Source organism: Galeopterus variegatus, unplaced genomic scaffold, assembly GCF_000696425.1.
Source record: "Galeopterus variegatus unplaced genomic scaffold, G_variegatus-3.0.2 Scaffold78, whole genome shotgun sequence".
Taxonomy (NCBI): domain Eukaryota; kingdom Metazoa; phylum Chordata; class Mammalia; order Dermoptera; family Cynocephalidae; genus Galeopterus; species Galeopterus variegatus.
In genome coordinates this window covers 248,141-274,714 of record NW_007726189.1, presented here as the reverse complement: position 1 = coordinate 274,714, position 26,574 = coordinate 248,141, and the positions used below count along the sequence as shown (strand labels likewise).

Here is a 26,574-nt window from a genome sequence, read left to right as displayed (position 1 = left end):
AAAAAAAAAAAAAAAAAAAAAAAAAAAAAAAAAAAAAAAAAAAGAAAGTTATGGAGCCCATGAGGAAGCATGGCTCATTTGCAGATGTGAATGTGCAGCTGTTATCCTGTGAGGTGTCATACTGGGAAGTTGTAATACAATGCTGGTAGCAAAAAAACAAAGGTTTTTTTTGAGCTGACTTTGTTCAGAGGTCTTTGCTATAACACAAATGAGAAGCTAGGAAAGGCTAACGTAAATCAGACGTAGTAGAAATGAAGTGGGGAAGAAGATTCAAAGAACATCTGGAAAAGGTGAATTGATGGGAGTTGGTGATTGATTAAATTTGAACAGTGAAAAGAAGGAGATGATAGGACAACAGCTTTGGGGGCAAAGGAGTGCTGAGATAATGAACTCAGTTAGGGACCTAGATATGGCTTGTAAACATCTACCACATGTTAAGTAAACTTGGATCCGGTTTAAAGTTTTCAAAAGTCTTTAAGGAAGGTTGTTTAAATGCTCTACTCTTTCTTCAAAGTCCAATTCAATTCCTCCCATTTGAATTCTTAAATAAGGAGAGTTTCTTATACTATTGCTGAAACATTTCTGGATCAGGTTTGTATTCTGTTCCCTCCCTCTGTCCTGTATTCTTTTTTTCCTCATCCTTTTTTCAACACTCGATTGCAAATTTGTGTTGAACTAGCATATTGCAGGCTGGGGAAAGAAAGAACCCAGGTGTCCTGAGTCCCAGCACTGCTTTTTCCAGCTGCCTCCCTATGCGGAGATTCCTGTCTATGTTGAAGAACTTGCCAGGTCCCAACGGAGGCAAAAGTATTTGCATTCCTGTCAGTTCCCTTGGTAAGAACATAGCATGGAACTAGCAGATGCTTCACAAGGAGGACATGAGGCTTGTTAGAATAGGAAATGCAGATAATTGGCAGGTTCCTTTGCATCTAGTCTGCCAACACTGGCCTGAAAACAAGCCGCCACTAAGTGCAGCTTTTCCTCAGTGCAGCTGTGGCTCCCAGCATTCAGAGTCTGTTCTTTGGGAAATAGCAACACATTGATCTGAGCTGTAAAGGCTGATGGCTGAGGACAGTGAGGAGGCTCTAACTAATGTATTGTTTGGTTGGTGTGGCTGCTGGGGTAGTGCATGAGCCAGCCTTTTGCTGCTGCTTCTCCTTTGCTGTGACCTGGCATTTCAACAGCAAAATGATGGGCTCATGTCCCTTGGCCATATGACAGGCCCAGGAAGCCCAAGGGGAGCAACAGTCAGTGTGTCTTCTTCACTGAAGTGTAAGCTGTTTGAAGACAGGGGAGTCAGATTTATTTTTGTATTTCCTGCAGCACTTAGTAGAGTGATTTTCCAGGAGAGAAGTTAGTTGAAATCGATTCACCTACCAACGCTTATTCTGAGAAGGTGGTAGGTTGTCTGCGTCCCTGACTCCCTCCCCTTCTCAGCTCATTCTCAGGAGGGCTGGTGGGGCTTGGAGTGGGCATCTGGGCTATGACTTGCCCAGGATCTCTAGAAAGAGCAGGCGCAGGAGTTCATCTCCCTGTTCTGGGGAGGGCCGAGGGACCAGTAGAAAAGGAACTTGCCGCTCCTTGAGGCTGGGGCAAACACTGACCATTCCTGGTTCCCCCTGGAGGCTGAAGCTGGAGAACTAGGGCCTACATTATTCTCTCCTGGTGAGCCTGATGGCCCCAGGGGCATGCTGCCTCCCCGAGCCTCTGTTGAGTGTTGCTGGTTTGAGGCTGCGTTTGCTCACAGTGGTCCACCTTCAACCCATCATTGCTTTGCTCGAGTTCCAGAGCCCCCCGCAGGCTGACTCATCTGGCTGCAGGGCAGGGGCGGACACAAAATCATGACCGGGTGAAGAAAGAACCACAGCCGCTGGATACGAAAGCCAAGCAGGACATCTGGCCCCAGAGGCTCTCTCCAAAGAAAAAACCTCCTTCCATAGACAGGGTAAGAAGAAACTCTTAACAGATGATATCACGAAAATTCTTGAGATGATGTTAGAACTTTAATAAGGCTTTCTTAAAGAAATATGATTTTTTAAAATTGAAACATAATTGATTATACATATCTGTGAAGTACAGAGTTGAATATCAATACCTGTATACAGTACACGATGGTCAAATCAGGATTATTAGTATACTCACCTTTACGAAATGTGATCATTTTTCGTGAGACTTAAATTTCTCACTAACCCCTCCTCTCCCTTTCCTACTTCTAATAACCACAGAAGAACTATGGTTTTTGAAGAAATTCAACAGATGCATTTTGAGTACTTATTACTATTAAGAAACCCTTATGCTAAGTGTTATGAGTACAGTGATAACTGAGATTGTCCCTTCTTTCAAGGAGTTTATAATCTGAGGAAGAGAGACTTACAAATAACCAGACATGGTACAAAGGAGAATGACACAGAGCTTACCTGAAGTAGGAATAGTGTTTTTGCAGAGAGAAGAAACAGCTATTAATTCCAAATGGCAGATAAGGGAACCTTGGCAGAGGAGGTTTCCACTGGGTTCTGAGAGATGAGAAAGGTCCCAGCAGGGGGAAGGTGAGGGGAAGGACAGGCAGGCTGTGACTGCTGAACTTGGGGAGCAGTGTGTGTAGACCGGTGAGGCTGGAAAGCGGCTTTTCCCACAGGTATAGAAGCAGCATCCCAGACCCAGACCTTGGCGTCAGGCACACTTCGTTTTTGAGGACTGTTCCATCCCTCACAGCAGGGCAACTTCTGCGGGTCATTGTTAACACAGGAAGAGAGCTTCTGTGAGGACTGGGAGCAGTGTACCTACAGAGCGTGCGCTGCACTGTGGCCTGCTGGTGTAGGGGCTGCTGCCTGAATGCACAACCCAGAGAGAGCCCTGGGTATGTCATCTCCATTTTATAGCTGAGATATCTGAGCCTGGCAGAGTTTAAGTAGCTTGTCTTCACTGTCTCAGCAAGGAAGAATTCCAGTCTTCCCCTCGAAAGACGCCACCCCATAGGGAGAAAGGCCCATGTGGGAGGGGCTGTGTAAACGCCTGTCACCACCTTCAAAGAGTGTACAACTGGGCTTGTTTCACATGGGAAGTTGGACTGGAAAATGGGGGGGGCACAGAGTTGTGGTGCAGGAGGGGACAGAGGTGATCATGTTGCTGTGAGCGGCAGTGCTGATGGGGGCTTCCTGGAGGAAGTGGAACTGTCCCCTGGACTTGGCTGAGGAGATCTGCCTGCCCCAGGCCACCGTCCTCCCACCCCGTGGCTGGCAGTGCTGTGCTGACGGGCCGCATCTTTCTCCCAACCTGGGGAGGCTCTGGAGGCGCTTGGCGCTTGGCTCCCCACAAGGTCAGCTGAGCTCCTTGTTGGGGCTGCATCACCAGTCAACCTCTCCCTCTCTTCCCTGTCCCCTCCCTTCCATGGGTGCTGGCCCAAGAGCGTTTCCTAATAGATGTCTGCACGTTAGTCTCTGTCTCTGTTCGCTTCCCGTGGAACTCAACCTGCGACGTCCAGACCCAGATCATAACTCGTGGCTTTGGCCTACAGCTGAGTCTCCGTGATTCAAGCCATCCCTGGGTGCTGTAGAGAGAGGGCCAGATCAACACAGAAGGCCGATGGATTCCCAAGAACCCACCAGGGAATTCTCCTACAGGGCCTGAGACCTGTCCCTGTCCCCCATCTTCCACCTATCCCCTTAATATTCTTGTCTGGGAGGAACACATTCTTTTAAGCTTGGGGGGCACAGCTGAGTGTGTGTGTGCTGAAGGTGGTTAGTCATGGCACAGAAGCACTGTGAGGTGGAGGTGGCTTTGAGGCCACTGACCAGGGAGAGGAGCAGGGTGCAGGAAAGGGACGTGGAGAAGGACTGATTGAGAATGAGGCTCAGAGTTGAGTGGGAAGGAGAATCAGAGTCCCAGAAAGGCACATCGCTGGTCTCAATCCTTTTTAAACCTGTGCTGCTTTTGATGGATATGAAAATATTGTGCTCAGTCATAAATATGAGAATATTTTCATTTAAGTGATTTTTTCCCCTAAGATATATATATATATATATATAGTTGTTTTGTTTTCAATACATTTTGTGTATAATTAAGGTATGCAATGTGATGTTATGAGATATATATAGTAAAATGGTTACTATAGTGAAATGAACATATCCATTGGGTTAACATAATAAAACAGGCTTAAATAGGTCATCATAAGAAAAAAAAATCATGCTTGAAAGGATTGCAGATGTGCAGAAATGGAGAGCCCAACTTCTGCAAATGCTCACCAGGAGAGATGGTTCCACTGGAATTCACTTTCTGTAGTTTGAATTACAAAAGAAGCAAGCTATTCTTCATACCACTTTGGGAGCACAAAGCAAAGCTGAGACTCCCATTGGAAGTGCTGTCATAGTATTAAGCACAGAGGTCTAAGGCTGTGTCTGTGTGGAAGTGGAAAATCTGGTTGGCCAGGTCTGTGGTGGGAGGGCTCAGAGCTGACAGCTCGTGGAACTCAGGGACCCTCAGAAAACTTCTTGTGCACCAGTGACAGGAGGGCACAGCTGGACAAACTATCTCCAGGCTGCCTGGCTTACCTGTGGATGAACAGGCTCAGTGCTCGGTTTCCAGTGAGTTTCAGAGTGACTGACCAAGGCCTGCCCTCTGTCCCTTCCCTGTCTGAGTTCTCATGGCCAAGTGCCGGCCAGCTGAAAAGCCAAGACTGAGCAGGGATAGGCTGTCATGGTGGGCATAGCCTCTGCCCATTCTGGTTCAGACACTGGAGAATCTTATATCAGAGCTGGACCTGGTCCCACAATGACACGGGGGCCTGTTTCTCAGTTTCTTCTAATTTTTAGGGCAGCAAGAGCTGCTACACATTTCTGAACAAGGAAGTGGCAGGCTCAGAACTCAGTTTTAGAAAGATTTGGCTTTGTATCTCTGGAAAGTTCTATCAACAACAGAAGAGAGGACAGACTGGGAGCCCAGAGACCAACATGGATGTGTCTGTGATCCACCCAACTGGTGGTCATCGATGCAGTGTTAGTCCGTTCTGTCCGTTTCTGTTGCTTATAACACAAATACTTGAAACTGGGTGATTTATAAAGAAAACAAAATTTATTGCTTACATTTTCAGAGGCTGAAAAGTCCGCAGTGCAGGGAAAACATCTGGTGAGGGCCTTGGTGGTGGCAACAGTGACCCAGGGGTTTCACATGGCAGAAAATTGTGGAGCAGAGAGAGAGACTCTCACATGCTCTCCTTTTAAAGCCCTCAGAACAACGCCCCTCACCACCCTTTTTAATCCATTCACTACTGCACAGTCCTACAATCCAATCACCCCTTCAAGGCTCCACCTTTCAATTATCATAATAGGATTTCCCACCCTCCCAACAGTCACAGTGGGGGCCAAATTTCTAATACATAAAACTTGAGGGACACAATTCAAGCTTCAGTGAGTTCAGGCCTGGGGCCATTTGATCCACAGCAGATGCTGAATTAGAATGGTGGCAATGGGAAGGGAAAAGGGATCATGGGAGACACACTGGAGGCAGCATGTGTGGGAGGTAACAATGGCTCAGACAGAGAAATCTGGTTTCAGCCCTGAGGGAATGGCGGCTGATAAGGCAGTTAAAAGAAACTGGGAAGTCCATTCTCACAAACCATATGAGACAGGTTTCAAAAATAGATCTGGTTTCAAATTCTAGGCAATTACTACTAGCTGGCGGGGAGGGGTGCCATTGGACATACAAGTCACCTCATGGAGTCTGATTTGTTTTTTAATTTGTAAAATCTGGGATGATGATGACTATTTCACACAGTTGCTTATTGCAAGGAATAAATTAAATGAGAAAACATCACAAAACACTTCCCATAGGCTAGCACACGATCAGTACCTAACACATGGTAGTACCTAACACATGGTAGTGACCGGATAGAGTCTGATTAGTGCAATTTACGAGGTTGTAGTTAACAGTTGAGCTGCTCAGAGAGGACTCAGGAAGGAGTCAGAGTTTGTGCTGGTGTTTCTCTTCAGAGGCTTGGTGTTTCAGAAGGCCCCCTCTCCCAAGGACAGAAATGAATCCATTTAAAAACAGTCTCTTATTTTTCAGAGTTAGATGCAAATGACAAGCATGTGTACCATCGATAAACTCTTTTACACCTAGTGTTGAAATCATTTTCTTTCTCTTATTACCATTTTAATAGTAGCTGAGATTTTTTAAAAAGGGGATTAAAGCATAATGACATTTATTGTTTACTTAACATGAAAAGTTCAACAATGCTATTAAGGATCCAACTTTCTGCTTCCCCATTCTTGTTGGGTTTTGTGTTCCTACACTTGTTGCCTCATGGGTGTAAGGTGGCTGCCGTAGCATAAGGCATCATGTCTACATTCAGCACAGAAAAAAAGAGGACGGTGCAGCATCACTGAGTTTTTTGATATCCCTGCCTTTTATCAGGAAAGTAGAAAGTTTTCCAGAAGACCCAGCAGAGTTTGTCTGGCCAGAATTAGGTCATGTGGTCATGCCCAAGGATTGGAAAAGTCTGGAAAAGCAATTATCTCGTGAAGAGGAACAGGATTGCCTGATAATGGTTCTGTACCCTAGTAGGAGATTTTTAAGTAGTTGAGATTTTGGCATGAGATTTTAGCAATTAGAATTTTGATTTATCCAGTGATTTATCATTAAACTGTAGATCAATGGACATTTTCATAGATGAGTATGTTGTCTTTATGTTTTCTAGGGATAAAAGAACTGAAAAGCCATTTGTTGTATTTTTTTTTAATTTTTATTTTTTTTCATTATACATGTTTATGGGCTACAGTTTGTTTCGTGCATATACTGTACAGTATAGACATGCATATACAGTATAATGATCTAATCAGAATCATTAGCATATCTGTCACCTAAACATATGTCATTTCTTTGTGATTATAACATTCAAGATCCTCTTTTCTGGCTATCTTGAAATATACAATACAATATTATTAGCTATTGTCACCCTAGGGCACCGGAACTTACTCTTCCTGTCTAACTGTAACTTTGTATCAGTTTACCAACCTGAAAGGCCATTTGAGAGGAAACGATTTTTGCTTTTTTGGTTTCCCAGGGCCTACAGAAGTTTTAATTCCCTTTTGTTTCTTTTTAAAATTACACTAAATAAATAGAGGAGCTATCCAGCTAGATAATAACTAAAAAATATTGGTGGATTACAAGATTAAACTTTGTTGTTGATTTTTAAATTTATCTCTGAGTACAACAGTGGACTCAATTGCACAGGAAGTTGAAGCAACAGGAAGGGACAAAGTAGCTTGTCTTACCTCGTGCAGGAAGGGACCTGAGCAGTCATGACTGGCAGCTGCCCCTCTTCTGTCCCCAGGCCTCAGCTCCTTCTTGTAAAGAAAAGCTTTCCTGTCCCTTCATGATTCAGCTGAAGAGAGCCTGGGCATTCACAGATATTTACAGTTTAATTATCAAATTCCTTGTTATACAATGAATTAGAAAAATTGTATAGATGGGATATACAGTGACTTCAGACTCATTGATAAAACAAGTTATTATAATAACTTCAAACACCTCTGTAATAATAAAAGAGTTTGAATTAGTTAAATTAAAAAATAGTTATCTTTTTGAAGAGAGGCAATTTAAAAAAAAAACCTCAATTTAAAAAATGTACTAAAGATGGGTAGTGGTAATGGTTGCCAAAAAACATGAAAATACTTAATGCCACTGAACTGTACACTTAAAAATGGTTAAAATGGTAAACTTTATGTTAGGTATATTTTACCACAATAAAAAAAGTCTACTGAATGTAGCCTTGTTGAGGGACTGGCTTAATGAATGGGCAGAAGTAATTTGTAAAAAGAGGAGGGAGTAATTGCATATAAGTGGGTGTTTCTCTTCAGTCTATACTCAGTACATATCTTGATGACAGTGTTATCTTGAACTTTGGACCTGTATATCCAATGGCATTCTATCCACCTGGCGTGTCTCACAGGTGCCTCAGGTCCAGCATTTCTAAAACTGAATTCGGTGTCTTCAGTTCACCTGTGCACACTGGCTGGCTCATCCACCCACCTCCCCTGTCTTATTTAAGGGAACTAACAAACATCCAGCTTCACGAGCCAGAAATCCAGGCATCATTCTCCATCAAGCTCTTTTACTTGCCCGTAATCCTGCTGACTGGGCCAATTGTTGAGCTAGGGCTGGGTATGGAGCTCACAGACCCCTCAAGCCCCTTCACACACTGGGTCACAAACCCTTCGCATGCCAGGCTGGGTCCCCAGACCCCTGACATGCAGGTCTATGAGCTAGGTAACTGGCAAACAGGTCCTTGGAAGCCATAGGTTGGAGAGCATGGCTGCACAGAGTGGATGCCCGAGGCAGTAGATGCCAGCCAAGGTGGTGGCACTGTGCACATGCACTAATTCCACCTACACACAACTTATTTACAAAGAATGCACCACACCACCCCCAACTGGACCCAAGGCAAGGGGGCCTGATTAAATTATTCTACTTTCCCAACATTCCCAAATCCTCTTTTTCCCTTACTCTACACGCCAAGCCAAATCAATCATCACTTCAGGTTAATTCTGTCTCCTCAGTGTTGCTCTAGTCTGTCCATTTCTCTTTACTCCAACAGTTGCCATCCTAGGGTAAATAAGGAATCAAGAACTCTCGCCTCTGAAATTATCTCCTAGCATCTATTTTGCCGTCCACTAATCTTAAATATGGATCTTTTCAAGAAATCATTTTCTCAGCCAAGTGGGTGATCTGTTGGCCATCTCAGATATATTATCAAGTTACTTGGCAAACTAGTTTTGCAAGGCACTCAACCACCATTTTTGAAAAATGGAAATGAGTGATATTTCAACCAGATTTCTGTATATGCTCAAAACTTCTTCCTCTTCCATAAGATATTCACCCCCCGCTCCCATTTTGCATAGTAACATAGGGGTGGAAAGGGTGTGATATCTTTCCTCACCCCTCATAGGGCCACAGCCTATATTCCTATAACAAAAGACAGGTTGACAAGAGAAAAGCATAATGAATTTATGTAATCAAAGTTTTACATGACACGAAGCCTTCAGAATGAGGACCCAAAGATACAGGGCAAACTATCCATTTTTATGCTTAGACTTGATGAAGAATGGAGAGCCATGTAGAAATATAAGTGGGTAAACAGGGTATGATCTAATGCTAACAGGCTGAGTGGAGAAATTTAGCAAGGACTGTCTGTTCAGAATCTTCTTGGCCTCTCTGTTGTAGCATTTTTTCCTCCCAGGGATGGGGCAGGACCCTCTGGAATGAGGGCCTTATGACCAACCTGCTATTGGATGAGGGTAGGCCAGAGAATTTCTTTATGGCCAACTCCTAGACAGAAAGGTAGGGGAAGGTTAGAGGGACAATTCTGGTTTTATGGCTGGCTTTGGGGAAGAGGGGTTCTAGTTTCTATGACCTGCCTTGTAGGAAAGGAATTCTGGTTTCCGTAACTTGATTTGGTGGAGAATAAGGGGCAAGTGACAGGAGGGCAGGAGAAGGTCAGAGACACCTTGGTTCTGAGGCTGTTTCTGAGGCTTCCAATATCTTTTAGTTTAAAGTACTCAGCATGTCAAAGTGCCATACTTTGGGGCATCATTTTCTGAGCCCCAACAGTAACACTGACAGCGTGAGACAAAAGCATTAGGTGGTCAGGTCCTCAGGAAAATGGCTCTTACCTTAGTATTAGCTGTTCAAAGGCAAGATTGCTTTAGTTTTACTAATTTACTCATCAGTTAATTAACATTTGTTCACCATCTATATGTGTAGGACTCTATTAGGAGTAGAGACATGGGACAGAGTCTCTACCTGCAGGGAACACACAGCCTAGAGGTGAAGACAGATTGGAAAGCCGATGATTGCTCCATAAAGCAGATTGCTGAGAACAGAGCAAGGAGGTCTGGTGTCACCGAGGTGAGCCATTCCTCATGGCCTGGGATGATCAGGGGAAACTTCCCAGGGCTTGAAAGTAAAGATCTGAATTTGAATTTGACTCCACATCTGGCCCTTTTTCCATTTCAGCTAAGAATGTAATCCATGTGGCAGGCACTGGATTTTAATCTCATTGTTATTTAATTTGTATTTCCCTGGCTACCAGTCAGGCTGAGCATCTTTTCAAGTTTATTGACTCTGTGCCTTTTCGTTTCCTTGTATTGTCTAGACTTACCATTTGTGGAAAAACTTCAGTATTGAAAATAAACTCTCTGAGGCAAGATAGGGAACTTGTCTGATGCTCTTTGAAGGATTGATTTCCTAAATCCTACACACCTCTGCAGACAAAAATAAGGATCAGGATGTTTTTCTAAAAGTCTCCTTGCTTCCTGCCAATCTCTGCCTTTTCTCCGATAATCCAGCTTCCTCTTCAAGTCTGGAGGTCGCTAAGGGAGGTCATCAGGACGTGATGGAATCTGTACATGCAGACACTGTCGTCATCTTTAACTATGGAGGGTTTTTTCCCCAAAAGTAAAGGGAGAAAGTCTACCCAGATAACAGAAGGCGTAATGTGTAGGCTTGCAGACGTGAGAACTGTTTGATAAAACCGAAGTATTTGAATGTGCAAATCTTAAAGAATGAGGACCGATTTCATATCCGGTTTGAGAGAGATGTCTATAGATGAACTGCTACCTGGATTTCAGAATGACTCTCATTCATCTCACAGAAAATGCATTGCCTTCAACCTCAGAGATCAGTGTCTTGCCGCAGCTGACACCGAGGACTCAAGCTGCATGCTGTCCTGTCCGATGGCCATCACAAGGACTCTCCAGTCGTGCCTCGTGTTTTAACCGGTTGGTGGCCAGAGGACAGTTGAAGCTGCCAGAGATGTAGGGAAGGGACAACCAGAACATGGAGCCAGAAGTACGTGGGAGGGAGGCTTGATTCTGTTACGTACCAGCTGTGTTTTGTTAAGCAATTCTCTCTGCCTCTCTGGGCCTTGGCTTTCTCATATACAAACGGGGAAATGCTTCCTAGCTCACTGACTCATTATAAGGATTAAATAACAAAATAAACCACTATACAGATGTTAGGGGTGTGTGTACAAACTCTTTCTCACTCTTTCTTCTCTTTACTATACCCCCTACACAAAGGCCCTTGAATGTAGTTGGTGCTTTGTACTTATTCACTGTTTGATTAAATAGAGAAGCAGTTTCTTTGAGAACCCCTTTGAGGACCTCTGTGATGGGGTTCCCTAACCAGCAGCATCAGCAGCACCTGGGAACACGTTAGAAATGCAAATTCCCAGACCTACTCTATCAGAGACATGGCCAGTAGGGGCTCAGCAATCTCTTTTTACCTCCAGGTGATGCTAATATTTGTTAAAATTTCAGAACCACTGAAATAGTCTCCTTCCTGCTGTAGTCAATATAGAATGAGATCTGGTAAAAGAAAAAAAAAAAGTGTGTGTGTTTTATTAACATAAAAGCTATCTGAAGTCCCAGGAGGTGATTTTCATCTAATGTTAGTTTAAAAAAAAACAAAAAACATAATGAATGAAACATGTTTCAAGCAGAAATGTTTCCTGTTACTGAAGAAAAGCACAAGAGTTGAGTTTAATGCAGGATTTGAGATATTCTCTCTCGATGTCTGCACTCAACTGGAGCAGGTAGGTTTTTATCCTCTTTTCTGTTTGTTCTTTATACATATCAGTCACTGAACTTACAAACTAATGGTTGTTACACTGACTACTCAGTTCTGGAAGATGTGACATGATATTTTGCCAAGCTATTATTTCTGATTAAATGTATTTTAATTTTATGTAAAGCAAGAGAACCACAGTGATTAAACATAATAGCTAGGTCCATTATCACATTTCTGCAAATCAGTGAAAATCCCAAGGCTCTACTCGCATCAGGAAGTTTGTTCCTACAGCTCAGAGTATAATCATTGTGGCAAGCCTTTGTCAAGCTCATTTCTCATACACCTTAATTATATCTTTTTATCATGCAATTTTTGTAATAGGCATTAATGAATAGTTGTACCTAGTGTATATAATGAGTATTCTCTATTATTTAATAATCCTAAGCCTCTTATGAGAGATGCATCAAAAATTACTATCGCACTTTCTAATGACCACTAGGAACTTTGAATTTTAATTGTCTGCCCTTTGCTTTTGAGAAGAAACCCATTTAATTATATAAGCTACAATTGATTCAATATGCAGAGTACATTCCTTAGGTTAGGATCTGATGCTTAATGACCAAAGGCTGGTGGAATTTCACTTCAGTGAATTTAAAGAAGCATCATTTAAATACATAGTACAGGTTTGATGAGGGAATATTAAGTAAAATTGCTAGCAAAGGTGAGACTGTTAATTGTAATAGTACCTACTATATGTTGAGAGTCTACCATGTGCCAGAGAGTTTACTAAAGATATCTAATTTGACCTATGGCTTATAAGGCAGGTGTTATTGTTCCCATTTTACAGACACTAAAACGGTCCTTAGAGTGTACCAAAATGGACATGTGATGTTTGGTACTGGCATAGCCCATGAATATAGAGAAGACTTGGAAGGAAGTGTATGGTTGGTTTCATAAAAATGGCATCTGAGAAAGTGAAGACTGGCATTGCCTGAATTTAGTTCTTATACTTCTCTGTTTGAATTAATACCCTCAATTAATCTGACCTGTTTGTCTAACTGCATTGGTGAATTGTGTCTGTAAGCATGCCACTGGTCTAGGGAAACTGACAGGGACCTATGGTTAGGTTCAAGGCAGAGCTCAGGCTTTGCAGGGGACGATGGCATTAAACAGTGTACTGAACACATGGGCAATGTTAAAATTCCTAAAAGCTGCATGCAGCAGGGTAGCAAGAAGGTTTGGAATGCTTCCTTTATAAGTTCAGTAGTATTTAGAATGTCAAATACAGGTGAATTGTTAGTAGTTTGAGCAAACCAATGGAAACCCAAAGATATAGTCTCCTAGGAGTTTTTAGATTAGTAATACTATTTTGTGAAAAAAGACATAATTATTAGGAAAAATGGAAAGATATTTCTATGCACAAAAATTCTAATAGAAAAAAAATCCTAAATTATAAAGTAGGGAAATACTGGGAAATAACAAAGTTGACACTGGGAAATAAAAAAATTATGCTGAATTCCTCACATTACTTGTTTTATCATGACAAACAAATTGAACGTAGATCACATTAAGTCTTATTTCAGCACAGAAATATCTCATGCTTTACTGCGTTCTTGTGTGAGATTACTTTGCAGATTCTTGCTTAGTTTCAGTGAAGAACACCACACTAAAGTGGTATTTGCTTATCCTTTTGAATGATATGTTGGATTTGGATGTTTCTGACCCCTGCTAACTTTTTATTTGGCCCAACTATCAGAGGTATACTGCTTTTAAAATGCCATCTCTAGTTCTTAGTGATGGGTTCCACCACCTGTTAGCTCTACAATAATGCTGCTTGAGTATCTTCTTGGGCTTTATCGACTTCAGAGGCAGCTATGTGACCTAGGTACTTGCTCTACTAGGTGGAAGCTTTGTTAAACCATGTCCAGAATATGAGAAAATTAGATAACCTTTGGCTTCTTCTCACCTTTGCTTCTGCTCAGGGGACATGATACGTATCTATCAGGTTCTTTTCTTCCAAATATGTGTTGTAAATGGCAAGGTTGAGACACATACATTCCTGAAACTGAAGCCCTCCCACCCTCTCCCTTAAGCAAATATCGTCATGGATTCCACTGGATGTTCAATACTATTATTCTTGGTATTTAAGAACAAGTTTGCTTGGGATGAGGAAGGGGACAAGGAAGGACTTGCACATCAGCATTGTGGTCTTCTCCCATTGAATCCATCTCTGCCTCCATTCTTTTCAAGGACTGATATGCTCTTTACCATAGTAAGTGAACAGGTTTATAAATCACCAGCTGAACAAATCTCAGGCCCTCACTTTTGTGCTAGTTCTACTAAAGTTTTTCTGAATCAAACTTGGGATTCAAGAGAATACCAAGGAAGTTTTATGGAATATAGAGATAAAGTATCAAAAGAATACCACAGAATTGGTCTAGACCTTTTTAGGTCTCCTAGGCATTATGTGCAATTTGTGGTAATTCTTGAGATCAAGTTCAAATGCACATACCAAGTTCATTTATAAGGTGCCTCTTACTGCAGAACACCAAGACATAGCTTAAATGCTAAGCTTTTAGTAATTGTGTTTTGTATTTTATAAGGTTCAAATATAAGTATCATATATAAATAACTTACTAAAATTTATGAAACAGTAGGATTATAAATACGTGCTATTCAGAACTTTGGATAGACTATGCTATGGTTATATCAACTCAGAGGCATTAAAGAGCTTATGGTGAAGATATGGAAATAGGCTCAACCTATTTCCAACCCACATTGCTATCTTGGATTTTATGGTATTTGCCACATTTACATTTTCATGGCCAGTGAGTGACAATGTGAAATAATGCTAGCCAATATATGAAATGAAAAAGTGTAGATTTAGTCAGATCTGGGACTCCATTACAGATTTTTATGACTTTTTGGCTATGTAGTCTTGGGCAAGTCATTTAACTGCAGGAAAACTTTCACAGGGATGCTGTAAGGACCCAATGAGACACTGATGTGAGAGTTCTTTGTAAAGCAAATGTCTCAGATTCTCCTATACTGTAAATTGCATGTGAGTGTAGAGAAGGAACACTGTAGGTGTGACTTTTGATTTCACAGTGAGAAAGACTCACTAGTTGCCACTGCAGAAAGAACAAATGACCTATGGTGCAAAAGATTTCTGTAAAGAGACCGTTAGAATAAAGTCTAACTGTATTTTTCGATGCACTTGAGATACTAATAGGAATTTAATAATTTTTTTCCTAGTTCTTCTAATTAGTAATAATGAACATGTACAAAGCAGTCACTACGTGACAGGTACTGCACTAAGCACTTACCATAAGGTCATTTCATTCTCACAGCCACCCTGTGAGGTTGGTGCCGTGTTACATCCATTTTGCAGATGAGGAAACCAGGGGCATGGGTTAAAGAAGGATCCTCAATCAGTCATGAGCACAGCCAGAATTTTATTTGTATTCAATGCATTCATCAGGATTCACCGTATTCTATGTATTTGCTGTTTCCTTTACTACTGTAAACCAGACCCTTATAGAGGCAGAACAGGCCACATCTACAGCCACCTATTAAGCTGGAAAGACAAGGCCACACAACTTTCCAGAGTGTGGAAGTAGAGCAGCAGATGGCCCTGAGTGTATGCCTGGGGAGCCAGCCTGCCACAACTCTTGGGAAATAGTTACTACATTAAAAGGGCATGTAGAGTATTTTCCAGGTTTCCCAACCACAGAGGCTTCACTCTAGCCTTGGCTTCAGCCCTCAAAACATGTGGTTTGGACATGAATCTGGAATCAATAATCTATCTAGCACCCTGTGCTTCTCCCACACCAACACTCCGCTTCAGAAGTCTGTTCTGTGTTCTCTTCCTTCAGAATTTACTAGGAGACTAACTGTTTAAGTTGATAATCTGTTTATACCATGAGGTGATAACTTTGTGCATTATTTATATGGGGGTCTCCAATATCTTGGCCCTCAACAAGAATGAAAAATTTGGGATTTTAAAAATACCGTGGTGGCTCCCTGGGAAGCTGTTCTGGAGGTCCTTTTTTTATACTGCACAGGCAGCTTGTCCACATGTCAAGGCAGCCAGGCCGGCACCTAGGATGGCTTCAAAAGGAGCACAGTGGCTGGAAGTTCTGGTGGCAGTAAGTTTGTTGAACTGTACAATGTGCCTAACCTTCCAGGAGTGCACCCATAACACTGTATTAATTTATTTAGGACACAATGATAAAAACAAACAAAACTTTAATTGAAAAGTGCCCAAGCAGGAGGGAGATTTACTTCACTTTGAGTTTTCCTTAAAATAGGAGCAGTCTTAAACCCCTGGATAAGGTACTAATCCAGTTAATGAAGGTATTAAGCAGAGCAATGAATCTTATTTTGCAAAATTATTTGAAAGGCTTAGGATGAAAAAAATGTGGAAAGAAATAGTGGTGCATTGTAAATACCTTTTGCCACGTGGCTGCTTTGAGCATTTTTTTCCTGTTGTTAACTTTTCAGCAGATCTCTTTCAACGCCACCACTACCAAAAAATTCCACATCACTCAAGACAGTAATTTACTCACAAAGGAAACACACCTCCAACTTTATTAATAACCAACTTTCTTTTTTATTAGAGCAGATACAGTTACGAAAACTGTACATGATACATTTTGGTTTCAAGGATTATAAATAAAGGAACTCACAGGTAGGGAGTTCTTTTTCACAGCAAGAAACTTTAAATAAACAAAGTCATGTTTTATTAAGTACATTGGCAGACCTCATATGCTGTCCAAAATGTAGAGTACAGTATAACAACCCATTAGAAAGAGCCTTCATGTAAAATACAGCTGTGCACATTTTAGAAAAATACCAACAATTTGAGCTTTGTTTTAAAAAAGCTTATAAATCATACATATATTTATAAATGGAACCAACATGCTCATTTTATAAACATATCCTTTAGTTATCTGTTACCCATTACTTCCAAAGCATTACACATTTTAAATAAACACTTAAGATTAAATATTTTTATTTTTTTAAAAAAATCAGCTTTCCCAGCCTAAGGAGCTATGGGGTTAGGAAGGGGCAGTGAGAGTACTGAGACTGACACTGGAACGCAAATGTTCGTTCTCGGGTAAAAACATACTTCCTAAATTTCAAAGTCAAAGCAAAACGTAAAAAATAAATATACAAGTTGTAATTTTTCATTTGCTCTCTTTCTGCCTTCTTCTTTATTCCATATTGGTCACACCCAGGATTCTCAACATATTGTACTTCTGCAAAAAACACCACTGGGTTACTACCCTGCAGGTGACAAAGCATTCGGTCCACACCTGTGCTAACATGGGAATTATGTGAACTGTCTCTTCTGCACTGAAAAGGTAGCTAATAAGATAAAAAGAACCTGATTAAAACATGCAAATTGTGAAAATAGCTCCCCCTCTGCAATGTAACATTTTAAAGAGATTTAACAGATACCTTTCCTGCCCTGATTTCTTTTTAAATAATTACTTTTATAAAGATCATATAGTTTCTCTAAGGAAGCATGCTTCTGAGTAATACAGGATAAATTATAAAGCAGCAAAAAATCAGAATGCCAGAATAACAAAGGACTGCAAAAGACAAATGTTTAAAATAAAAATGTCTAAGCCTTTAAAATTTGAAATAAAATTACGAAAGGACTTTGAAAAACACAAAAGGCAGAAAATTGAGAAGTAGTGATTTAACAAAGCTGTATGCTTTACCTGAATGTATTCAACAAAAAATTTAAGTTGGGAAAAATAAAAGAGAAGAGCAGTTATTAATAGCATCTTGCTTAACTTTCATGGGAATTAACATAGCCACTGACAAGATTTTATTTGGTTGTAAAGTACGTCAGCAATGAAACTGAATCCTTTAAACACTGATTACTGCAATCCATGCAACATTTTGACTATACTTCTTTGAATTTTGTTGCCTTTCAGCTTTTAAAATTTAGCACCTCCTAAGTGCATAAATAATTCATTTCAGTAATGTTAAAAATACTTTATTTCTTAGGAAGGTATAATGCCTTTAAATTGCTAAATTTAAAAATAAATAGCCTTTTACAAGTTTAGGAAGAATAAATGACATAAAAAAATGACGTATTGCTATTAAACACATTTTCACTAGCATGTTGTTTCTTTTCCTTGAGATGCAACACGTGTGTTTTGTCCAGCCAGGACCGCAGGTGGTAGATGACTATACATCATATTTAAACAAACAGCAAAAATGAACAGAGTCGTGCACAAGCAAACGAAACCTTCTCTCCCAGAACATTCCAGGAGATGTTAAAGCAGCAGGTCATGGCATAAGACTGGTGAGTGATGCTGCTACCTATTTCTTCTAATGAGATAGGAGTGAATGTTGGAACCATGTCCACAGCAACACAATCCTCCGACCGCATTCCTCGGCAGTCGTTTCCCCAGCTCCCTACTAAAAACGTCAGATGGTAAAATAGTAAGGCAGCTGTTGACTTCCATCAAAAGAAAAAAAAAAAATGCAGCTCCATACATTTCCAGTTTAGTCACGCTCTGCTAGGACAGATGGAGTAGCCAATGCCAAGAACTTCGCCGGATGGGGGCTGCTTCAGCAGATTTTAAAAAAGAATTATTATTAAGTTTTGCTCTCCAACATGGCTGTGTGCTTCAGCTCCCAGAGGACCCCAAAGCCACAAAGCATTCCCAGGGGAACCGAACAGGTCCTCTGGCTGAATTTTCCAAGTTTCATCTCTCTTGCGATCCCATCCTAATTCCAAGCCTCCTTCCCTGTGTCTGAGTCTGACTGGGCTGTGCCATTTAAAGGGCTGACGGCACCACGGCAGAGAACTGTGGGCTAACACCACTAGTTGTCATGACTTCACTGAAGGGTCAAAACAGTTATAGTGGTAAGTAACTATGTTGAATCACATTCAGGCACAGCCAAAATTAAAGGACAATAGGTCGTTGTTAAAAAAAAATTGTAAATTTAAATATGAGAAAAGAATGTTACGTATGGTGATTTTATATAGAAATTAAGGCTGTTCTTACCTTTCCTAATTCCAATCAAGTTAGAAAGTGAACAAAAAGAATGGCCAACCCGATATTCAACAGCATGACAAGGACAATCATGACTGAATTAGGGCCCTGGAAAGGAAACAGAACAAAACAAGCTTAACTTTTCCATGTTAATATCGATATATTACCAAAATCAATCACCAAAAAATATAAGAAAACTAACATGTTGCAGTAAATAAGGCATGAATGAGGACAGCCGTTCCAAAAAGTGTAAACTTAAAATAGCAATGCCAAGTTTAGATACAGATGTTTCTGAACTTTCACTTAAAAATTAATCCAGACCTGAATGAGTTTTAAAATGTTTTAAACAATAATCTACTTCATTCATCTCAAAACAACGGACAACAGTCTGGATGGGGGTTAGAAAATAACGGGAATTGGACATGCATTTGTGGATAGCATGTGATTCAGACAAGCAAGAGCTGTTTCCTCCTGAACGCAGACAGACATGAGAGTAAAATCTGTAGGACAGAGAAGACTCCAAGGAAAAATTTAGGAAAAACTCAAAATGAGGTTCAAGAAAACTCTTGCTTTCTTCCTGGTCCTCATTTTGAACACTATCCTGTCCTTTAAGTAAAAACTACAAGTGAGAAATTGAATACTTTCAGAAGTTACTTTACAGGTCTAAATTTTTATTTTTCTAATCACAACCACATTTCAAATAGCAAGTTAAATTTAACAAACTGCAGAATCCTGTTTTATTAAGTATCACTATAAAAAATACCAGATGGCTGAGGTCCCCAAACTTTAACTTGTATAAACAAATAATCCTCAAAAGACCATCTTTTCACATCTGGCCCATGGAGAAGCCACCTTTATTACAAAGACATGACCTTGGTATTTACTAGGGTCTAATTCTTAAGTAGCATTAGAACTGTTCCAATCTGGCATTATGAGGCGGATGGAGTAAGTAGTTTTATTATTCTTATTTTACAGATGAGGAAAGAGTTGTACTTCAGATATCAAATAAGACTACTTTGAAATAATGTTATAGAGGTCTCGAATACAGTGGTGTTTTCTGCCTTTTTTTTTTTTTGGAAGGGGGTGGGTAAGTGATACGGAAAATTGGAGCTGCCACTGGCCAAATGCTCACCTCTCAGGGTCGTAGGTAACACCCCTTCCTCAAAGAGGTCTCCTCCCTGCTGCTTGAGGCTACGTCTCCCTGGTAGAGGTCAAGTGCCCTGTTCCTTCTCTGTCCTAATGCTTTTAATACGTAGTCATTTGTTGTTTACTTGCCGTCTTTCCTCTGACCCTGAGCTCCACCATGGCAGAGGCCTTGTCTGGCTCACTGCTGTGTACTCGTGCACTAACACGTGGTGCTGCCTGGTTCACTCAGGCAACCAATATTTAATGAGAACCTAAGACGAGGGTCCTTCAAAAAGTTCGTGGAAAACAGAACTAAAAGATAATACGAATATTTCCATGACCTTTTCGAAGTACCCTGGTATTTACCAGCACTTTTCTAGGTGCTGTGGTTATTGAATGAAGCAGATTAAATCCCTGCATTAAATGAAGAGCGAACAGGGTGATCAGTAAAATGAAAGTGGGGAGAAGGAAGTGAAAATGAGGTCCCTTGAGGAAGGGACTACGAGGAAGAAGAAAAACCCTAGCTCCTAAACCCCAAGTAAATGGGAAGAAAACAAACATATACTGCAAGTCTTTTTAATGCCAGGCAGGGGGCTAAGCCTTTCTAAGTAGATTGTTTTTTGTTTTGAGCTTTAAGAGGGTTAGTGTCTTGCCCAAAGTTACTCAGCTAGTCTGAACAAATTAAAACTAGAATTAACCCTTAGACTTTGCATTTCTGAGCTCCACACTCTTCCCCTACATCCCTATTCAAGCCACAGTCCTTTGTTTAAAAACAATTTCCCAATAAGTTCTTTATTTTTTGGCAGCTGGCTGGTATGGTGATCCAAAGCCATGACCTGGATATTATAACCTGCACTTTAACCCTGGTAAGTTCTTTAAAATGACATTTTCATCTATATCTTATAATTTTCCATAATATGAGAAAAACATCAAATCTTGGTAACAACCAACTGCTCTTCCAAAATAGTTGTGTTCTAAATCAAGAGTTCTAACCTGTGCAATGCCTCAATTATGGTTACCTTAGAACATAGAAATAATGTAGAAAACTCATAACTCACAAAATAATGAAGATGATCTTCAACATCGCAACTCAGAACAGAGATTAGGAAATGCTGTTACTACTATATACTTTGATTAGATTTTGTTCCTGAAAGTGTTAAGAATTTGGGATCATTTCAACTCTTTTGGAATAGTGGATTTAATTCATAATTCTTTTTTTTTTTTTTTTCCTTTTTTCGTGACTGGCAACAGGATCGCAACCCTTGGTGTCGCTCCCGCCCCTCGCTCAGCCAGTGAGCGGCTGGGATCCAAACCCTCAGTGGGAGCGCCGCCGCACTCCCAAGCGGCGCACTGTAGCAGTGCGCCACCAGGCCGGCCCTTAATTCATAATTCTTATTCTCAAAGATAATTTAGTAATATGAAAGATGAGAAAAGTTTGCTGGGTCAGAACAATACAACATAGAGTTCAGTGTCTTAAGTGGACCCAGGAAAAGTGGGGAGCGCCGCCGCACTCCCAAGCGGCGCACTGTAGCAGTGCGCCACCAGGCCGGCCCTTAATTCATAATTCTTATTCTCAAAGATAATTTAGTAATATGAAAGATGAGAAAAGTTTGCTGGGTCAGAACAATACAACATAGAGTTCAGTGTCTTAAGTGGACCCAGGAAAAGTGGAATAGCAGAGTAAGTGCCTTCATTCAATGAAGCCAACTTCAAAAACCTAAGGTGTGCCTGAACCTTTAACTCCCATTTCATAAATCCTAACAAGTTTTCACGAATTTATCTAACCCTTTTGAATTGGTTAGCATTTTGAGTTTATATAGTCTCTTGCGTTGAATTTAGCTTACTATCTCTCTTCAAGTTTTGACCCACATCTCATTGTACCGGTAATCTGCATTCAATGAATAATGAATGAATGCTTTATTCAGAATAAAAATACACACACATTTTTTTCGCATTGAACACATACATATGTATTTATCCTGTATGTATTCTAATATACATATATATTTATCCTATCAGTGCAGCTCCATTTATAAAGCTATTTTTAAAGATGACTCAGTGAAGATGAGAGTAAACCAGCCTTGAAAATTTCAAACAGCAAGCAGGTGAAATGTAAAAATCTGGGACGCTGTGTTTAATAGGCAGACCTCAAGCTGTAACCTCTGTGTTCCTCCGATACCTAGCAGGGTACAGGGTGAAAAGCTTTCAGGTGAAGGCCCATAAATATGGCTGTGGTGGCCAGTTGTAGCTTAAAATAGCAAAATGAAAAAAAAAAAATCAGTCTTGCTTTTCAAGACTGACTGGGACAGGTGTAGTGAAAGAAGCGGTAGCCAGGCAAAGTGGAAGTCTCGATCGGAAGAAACTTTCAGGCAGTTAGAAAATAAAATATAGGAAGTCAAAATACGGAAAGAAATTCTAATTCTTTTTCTTCGAGAGGCTGTCACTCCTACTTAAAGTTGAAAGGAATTCTCTGCTACAGAATTTATGCTAAATCTAAAACTTCTCTAAAAACATATGAAAAGAGCAAAGTTTATTTACCTTTTTCTTTTTTTTGGTGAGGTTCAAACCTGATCTGACAGGTGTACTTTAAGCTGTACACAAATTCAAAGGAAAGAGCATGAAAATATCAAAACGCAGTTGGAAGCTGATCATAGCAATGGTTGAGATAAAAGTGCAGCCAGTTTTTTGAATGGATCGAGATTCCTCACTTGTCTACTTGATGATCAGGTTCTAAAACCCTACAAAACCCTACAAAAATTTTGTTATCACATAGAATGTTTGCTCCTGGGACATGAACCTGCATGCCATGCTTGCCCACAGGGGTCACAGGCTTCTTGAGGAAGGTCGAAGAGTGATCCCTGCCCTGGACTCCTTTCTCCTGCCTCTCAAGAAATTAATCTGCTCTAAGTATTAGTCTGTGTCCCAGGAGATTTTCTGTATTTCAAGGAGATCAATATCCAGGGTTATCCTGAGGATGGATCAAATGTATTCAAATATTTATAAACTATTTGTGCTTCAACTAGTAGTGTTGAAACAAACAAAATAATAGTCCATGCTTTTTGAGCCCTTACTCTGTGCTAGGCACTGTACTAAGAACTTTAAAAGTATTAACTCATTTAATCTTCACAACAACCTTATTGAAGCAGGTACAGATTGGGAAACCAAGGCACAGAGCAGTTAGGAAACTTGCCCAGAGTCATGCAGCTAGTAAGGAATAGAGCTGGGATTTGAACCCAGAATTTTAGTCCCAACATTCACACTCAAAGCCACTGGCCTGTACTGCCTCCATCAAATCAGCTGCTTGACTAAAATTCAGTTTGGTCATCGACCCTACAGATGGTGATTCTGACTCAAACTGGATCACTTGGCTGCCCACAAATAGGACTAACTCAAATGTCTGCTTCAGTGTGAATGTTTCTATGAATTTTAAAATTATTATTTAGAAACCTTTAACTTATAGAGTGTCTATCTCAAAATTGTATGTAATACTCCATTGTTTTGAAGGTCATTCATTGATTACCCTTATGGTGATTGTGTTACTTCCTCACTCTCTGGGAAAAGTGTGAAAGGCAGCTTTCTGTTATAATTGCCAGACTCTTTACGTGATGGTGCCAAGTCAATCTTGACTTCCAGTTGCACCACACAGTCACGCGCAGAGGCAGTGGAGGCCCAGGAGGCTGCAGAGCTGCTCGGGCCTCCTCTCCCCCTTGGGGTGAGAACCTGGGAGATTGACCTACAGAGATAGAGGATGCTTGGCTGACTCCAAGAATCAGAGCATTCCTCACATAAGTGAAACAGATGTTTTTCTAATAAGAAGGCTGTGAAATTACCAAACACACCTATGGTACTATTTTGCAGAAAGACTCTTTACAAGTAAGGACTAGGTAATTCAACCTTTTCTTCTATCACAGCCTAACATGTAGGACTCTGGAGCATATGTTTGCCCTTGGTGGGTTATGGAAGTCAACTGAATCCCACTGCTGGGTACCCAAGGCTGTAAACTATATGGCCTCACACTGTTGGAATTTTCCTCTTGAAAATCAGGGAAACTAATACTGATATATATATATATATATATATATTTTTTTTTTTTTTTTACATGTGAGGCCTTATTAAGCTGTGGACATACATGCTGAGAGTCAAATGAGACGTGCATTACATTCAGCAAACTTGAGAGTGATAATATTACTATAGTTATAGCACTGTTAAAAATTTTAAAAATCAATGCTTACTGAAGAGTCACGAGTTTCATAAAGTTAGTCTGTTTTAAAAACCATTTATCTGCATGGAGCTGACTCTCAGAAAGTTAGTCCAGTTAATCTGATTAATTTATATTTAGCCAATTGAAAAGTTGAGAATTTGAAAAATGAAGAGAACCAGTCTCTTATAGATATTGATGAAATAAAGCTTGAAATTTCTTACGCTTGTTTAAGTTAATTAAAAAGACGAATTTAAATTGTTTGACCCTACAAGTATTTTTTTTCCTAATCAACAATTCCTTAACTTCCAATTTTATAAATCCTATTGAGTTTGATAAAATACTAATTTCATATATTATCTGACAAATCTAGTTTGAAGGAGAATATAAGCATTTATCAATAACACAGAACTTTCTGTCTGAATTAAAATATATCCTAAGTGCGTAAGACTAATTGGCTATAATAACTAGCATGTACCAGAAAACTGAAATTGTAGGAGCACTCGCATGCTGAGAAACCAGAGGAACCCAAGCAATTCTCTTAAACTGTTGAAAGTTTGCTCATTTGGGAAAGAAAAATGTTCTAGCTGCAAAGCCTAGCTAATTAAGAAAAATCCAAACTAAATATGAGAAGCGCTCCCAATGACTAAAGATGGTAAAGATACTGACTGCTGTAGGGGCTGAAGGAAAGCTAAGAATTTGGCCAATGGTGGTGGCAGGGGCTGTGATTCCTTTCTAGCGACCAGAGAGCAAGCTACCAAGAAGTGCTGAGAGACTGCAAAGGTGCGATGCTGCCCTAGGCTGGTCAGGTCTTACTTACCTGAGCTATGTCTAAGGTGTGTGCTGAGGGAACATAGGGAATTTCTGCACGGAGAGCTCCCTGCGGTCTCAAGCTACAAATGCGTTATGCTTTATAACCCTTGGCTCCTGGGACCTTTGTTAGCCTGGCTGTTTTCAAGATGCACAGACACTCCACACTGCTCCCCTAAAGAACCCAATGGAAGAAAGGAGGAGAAAACACTTCTTGTAACACTTACTGAATTGGCTTCTTTTTCCAAAGAAGGGCACGAATCATTGCTTGCTGGATTCTTTGGTATAGCAAGTTCAGACTTCTTAGCTTTTGGCTCAGCTTTGCTTTCTTTGGCAACTGGTTTTGTCACAGGTTTAGGGGGACTCCACTTGTTCGGTGATGGCTTGTGCACCAGTGCTGAGGAAGCCTGGCCCGACCCACCACTGTCCTCCACGTCTTCTGGAGGGTGCTGGGGGGTGTTCAGTTTCACGTAGTAGCCGTGATACTGAGAATGCAGCTCCCCATTACTGGGGTTGGGGACATAGTGGCGGCCAGAGTACTTGGACTGGGGCATGACTGCTCCTACCTCTTTCGTGGGAGCCTTTGACATCAAGGGCTTATTGACGACGGCTGTCACCCTCTCATCAGCCGCACCCCTTCTGTCTTGATTGAGTCTCCCCCCTGAGCTGGGGTTCTGCTTCTTCCAGGGCACTGGGGAGGAAGGCTGGGGAGAGTGGCTCTGTTTGGGGCTTGCCTCAGGAGATCCTGGGGGTGTCGTGCCTTTGCGATAAAAATGAGGAGATTCCTTTGGGGTAGGAGGCTTTTCTGGTACCTTTTCTTCCAGATTTTCTTTAACATCTACACCTTCCTGAAATCTCTGTTTGATGTAATCAGGGCCTGCCAAAAAAATAAAAAGACAAAAGAAAGGAAGGTGATAAAAAAAATATGTCAAGGCTTGTACCTTATGGCTATATATACATATATAAATTTGCTAAATCAGATTAACCTCTTGTCATTTTTTTTGGTAATGAATCTACCAGGCTTTGACTAAGCATGAACACATTTCTTTCTCTAGGGGAAAAGACATTTATTATTGAAAAGGTGCTTTTAAGATAATAATGCTATTATTTATACTATTTTGATAGCCATAAAAGTTAAACAGTTCTGACTTCTCTGATCATTATTCTGTTCTTGCCTACTTGCAGAATATAAAGGTGAAATTCATATTCACTGAGCACTCGTCACAATGTCATAATCAGTTTGCTTATTCAAATTATGTGGTATAACTAAGACACGGGAAGTATATACTGTACTTGTATAAAGAAATAAGCTGACTACTGTATACGTTTGAAATTTAATAAAGTACACTCCAGGTAAGAGGAGAACCTGGAGATAACGTTTTTAGAGATCTGTCATCAAAGCGTCATTAAAACTTTCTAGTTAGGAACAACTTCTGTGCTTTAGGTTGCAGTATAGGAAATCACTTCCGTGTCGCCCAATCACAGCTGTGAAAAACATGGATTTGCATCAGTGTGTTCAGCAGACATCAAAGTCAATACGAGGCAGTTGTTTCAGGTTCTGTAGTCTCAGGATTTTTCTCTCTTGTTACATACTTTGGGACTGTTTATAACAATCATATATTATTTTTATAAACAGGTGACATGTTCATTTTTTAAAAAGTGATCCTGGGCCGGCCCCGTGGCGCATTCGGGTGAGTGCAGCGCTTGGGAGCACAGCGGCGCTCCCGCCGTGGGTTCGGATCCTATATAAGGATGGCCGGTGCGCTCACTGGCTGAGTGCGGTGCGGACCACACCGAGCCAAGGGTCGCGATCCCTTTACCAGTCACGAAAAATGACAAAAAAAAAAAAAAAAAAAAAAA

The 26,574-nt window shown here is 40.7% G+C and overlaps 1 protein-coding gene across 2 annotated transcripts in view; it reads right to left on the bottom strand.

Moving 5' to 3' along the window:
* Positions 1-16,150: 16,150 nt before the first annotated feature.
* Positions 16,151-26,574, bottom strand: part of JPH1 (junctophilin 1) — an 81,473-nt gene continuing 71,049 nt past the window's right edge. The window contains exons 4-6 of one of the 2 annotated variants that reach the window (XM_008578855.1): positions 24,942-25,591; positions 18,594-18,689; positions 16,151-18,426 (exon numbers count right to left, since the gene is read on the bottom strand). In XM_008578855.1, the coding sequence (XP_008577077.1) occupies positions 18,609-18,689; positions 24,942-25,591 (731 nt within the window). In that variant the 3' untranslated portion in view covers positions 16,151-18,426; positions 18,594-18,608. Of the gene's footprint in view, positions 18,690-24,941; positions 25,592-26,574 lie in introns of both variants that reach the window. The other variant, XM_008578861.1, reaches the window with a different exon arrangement.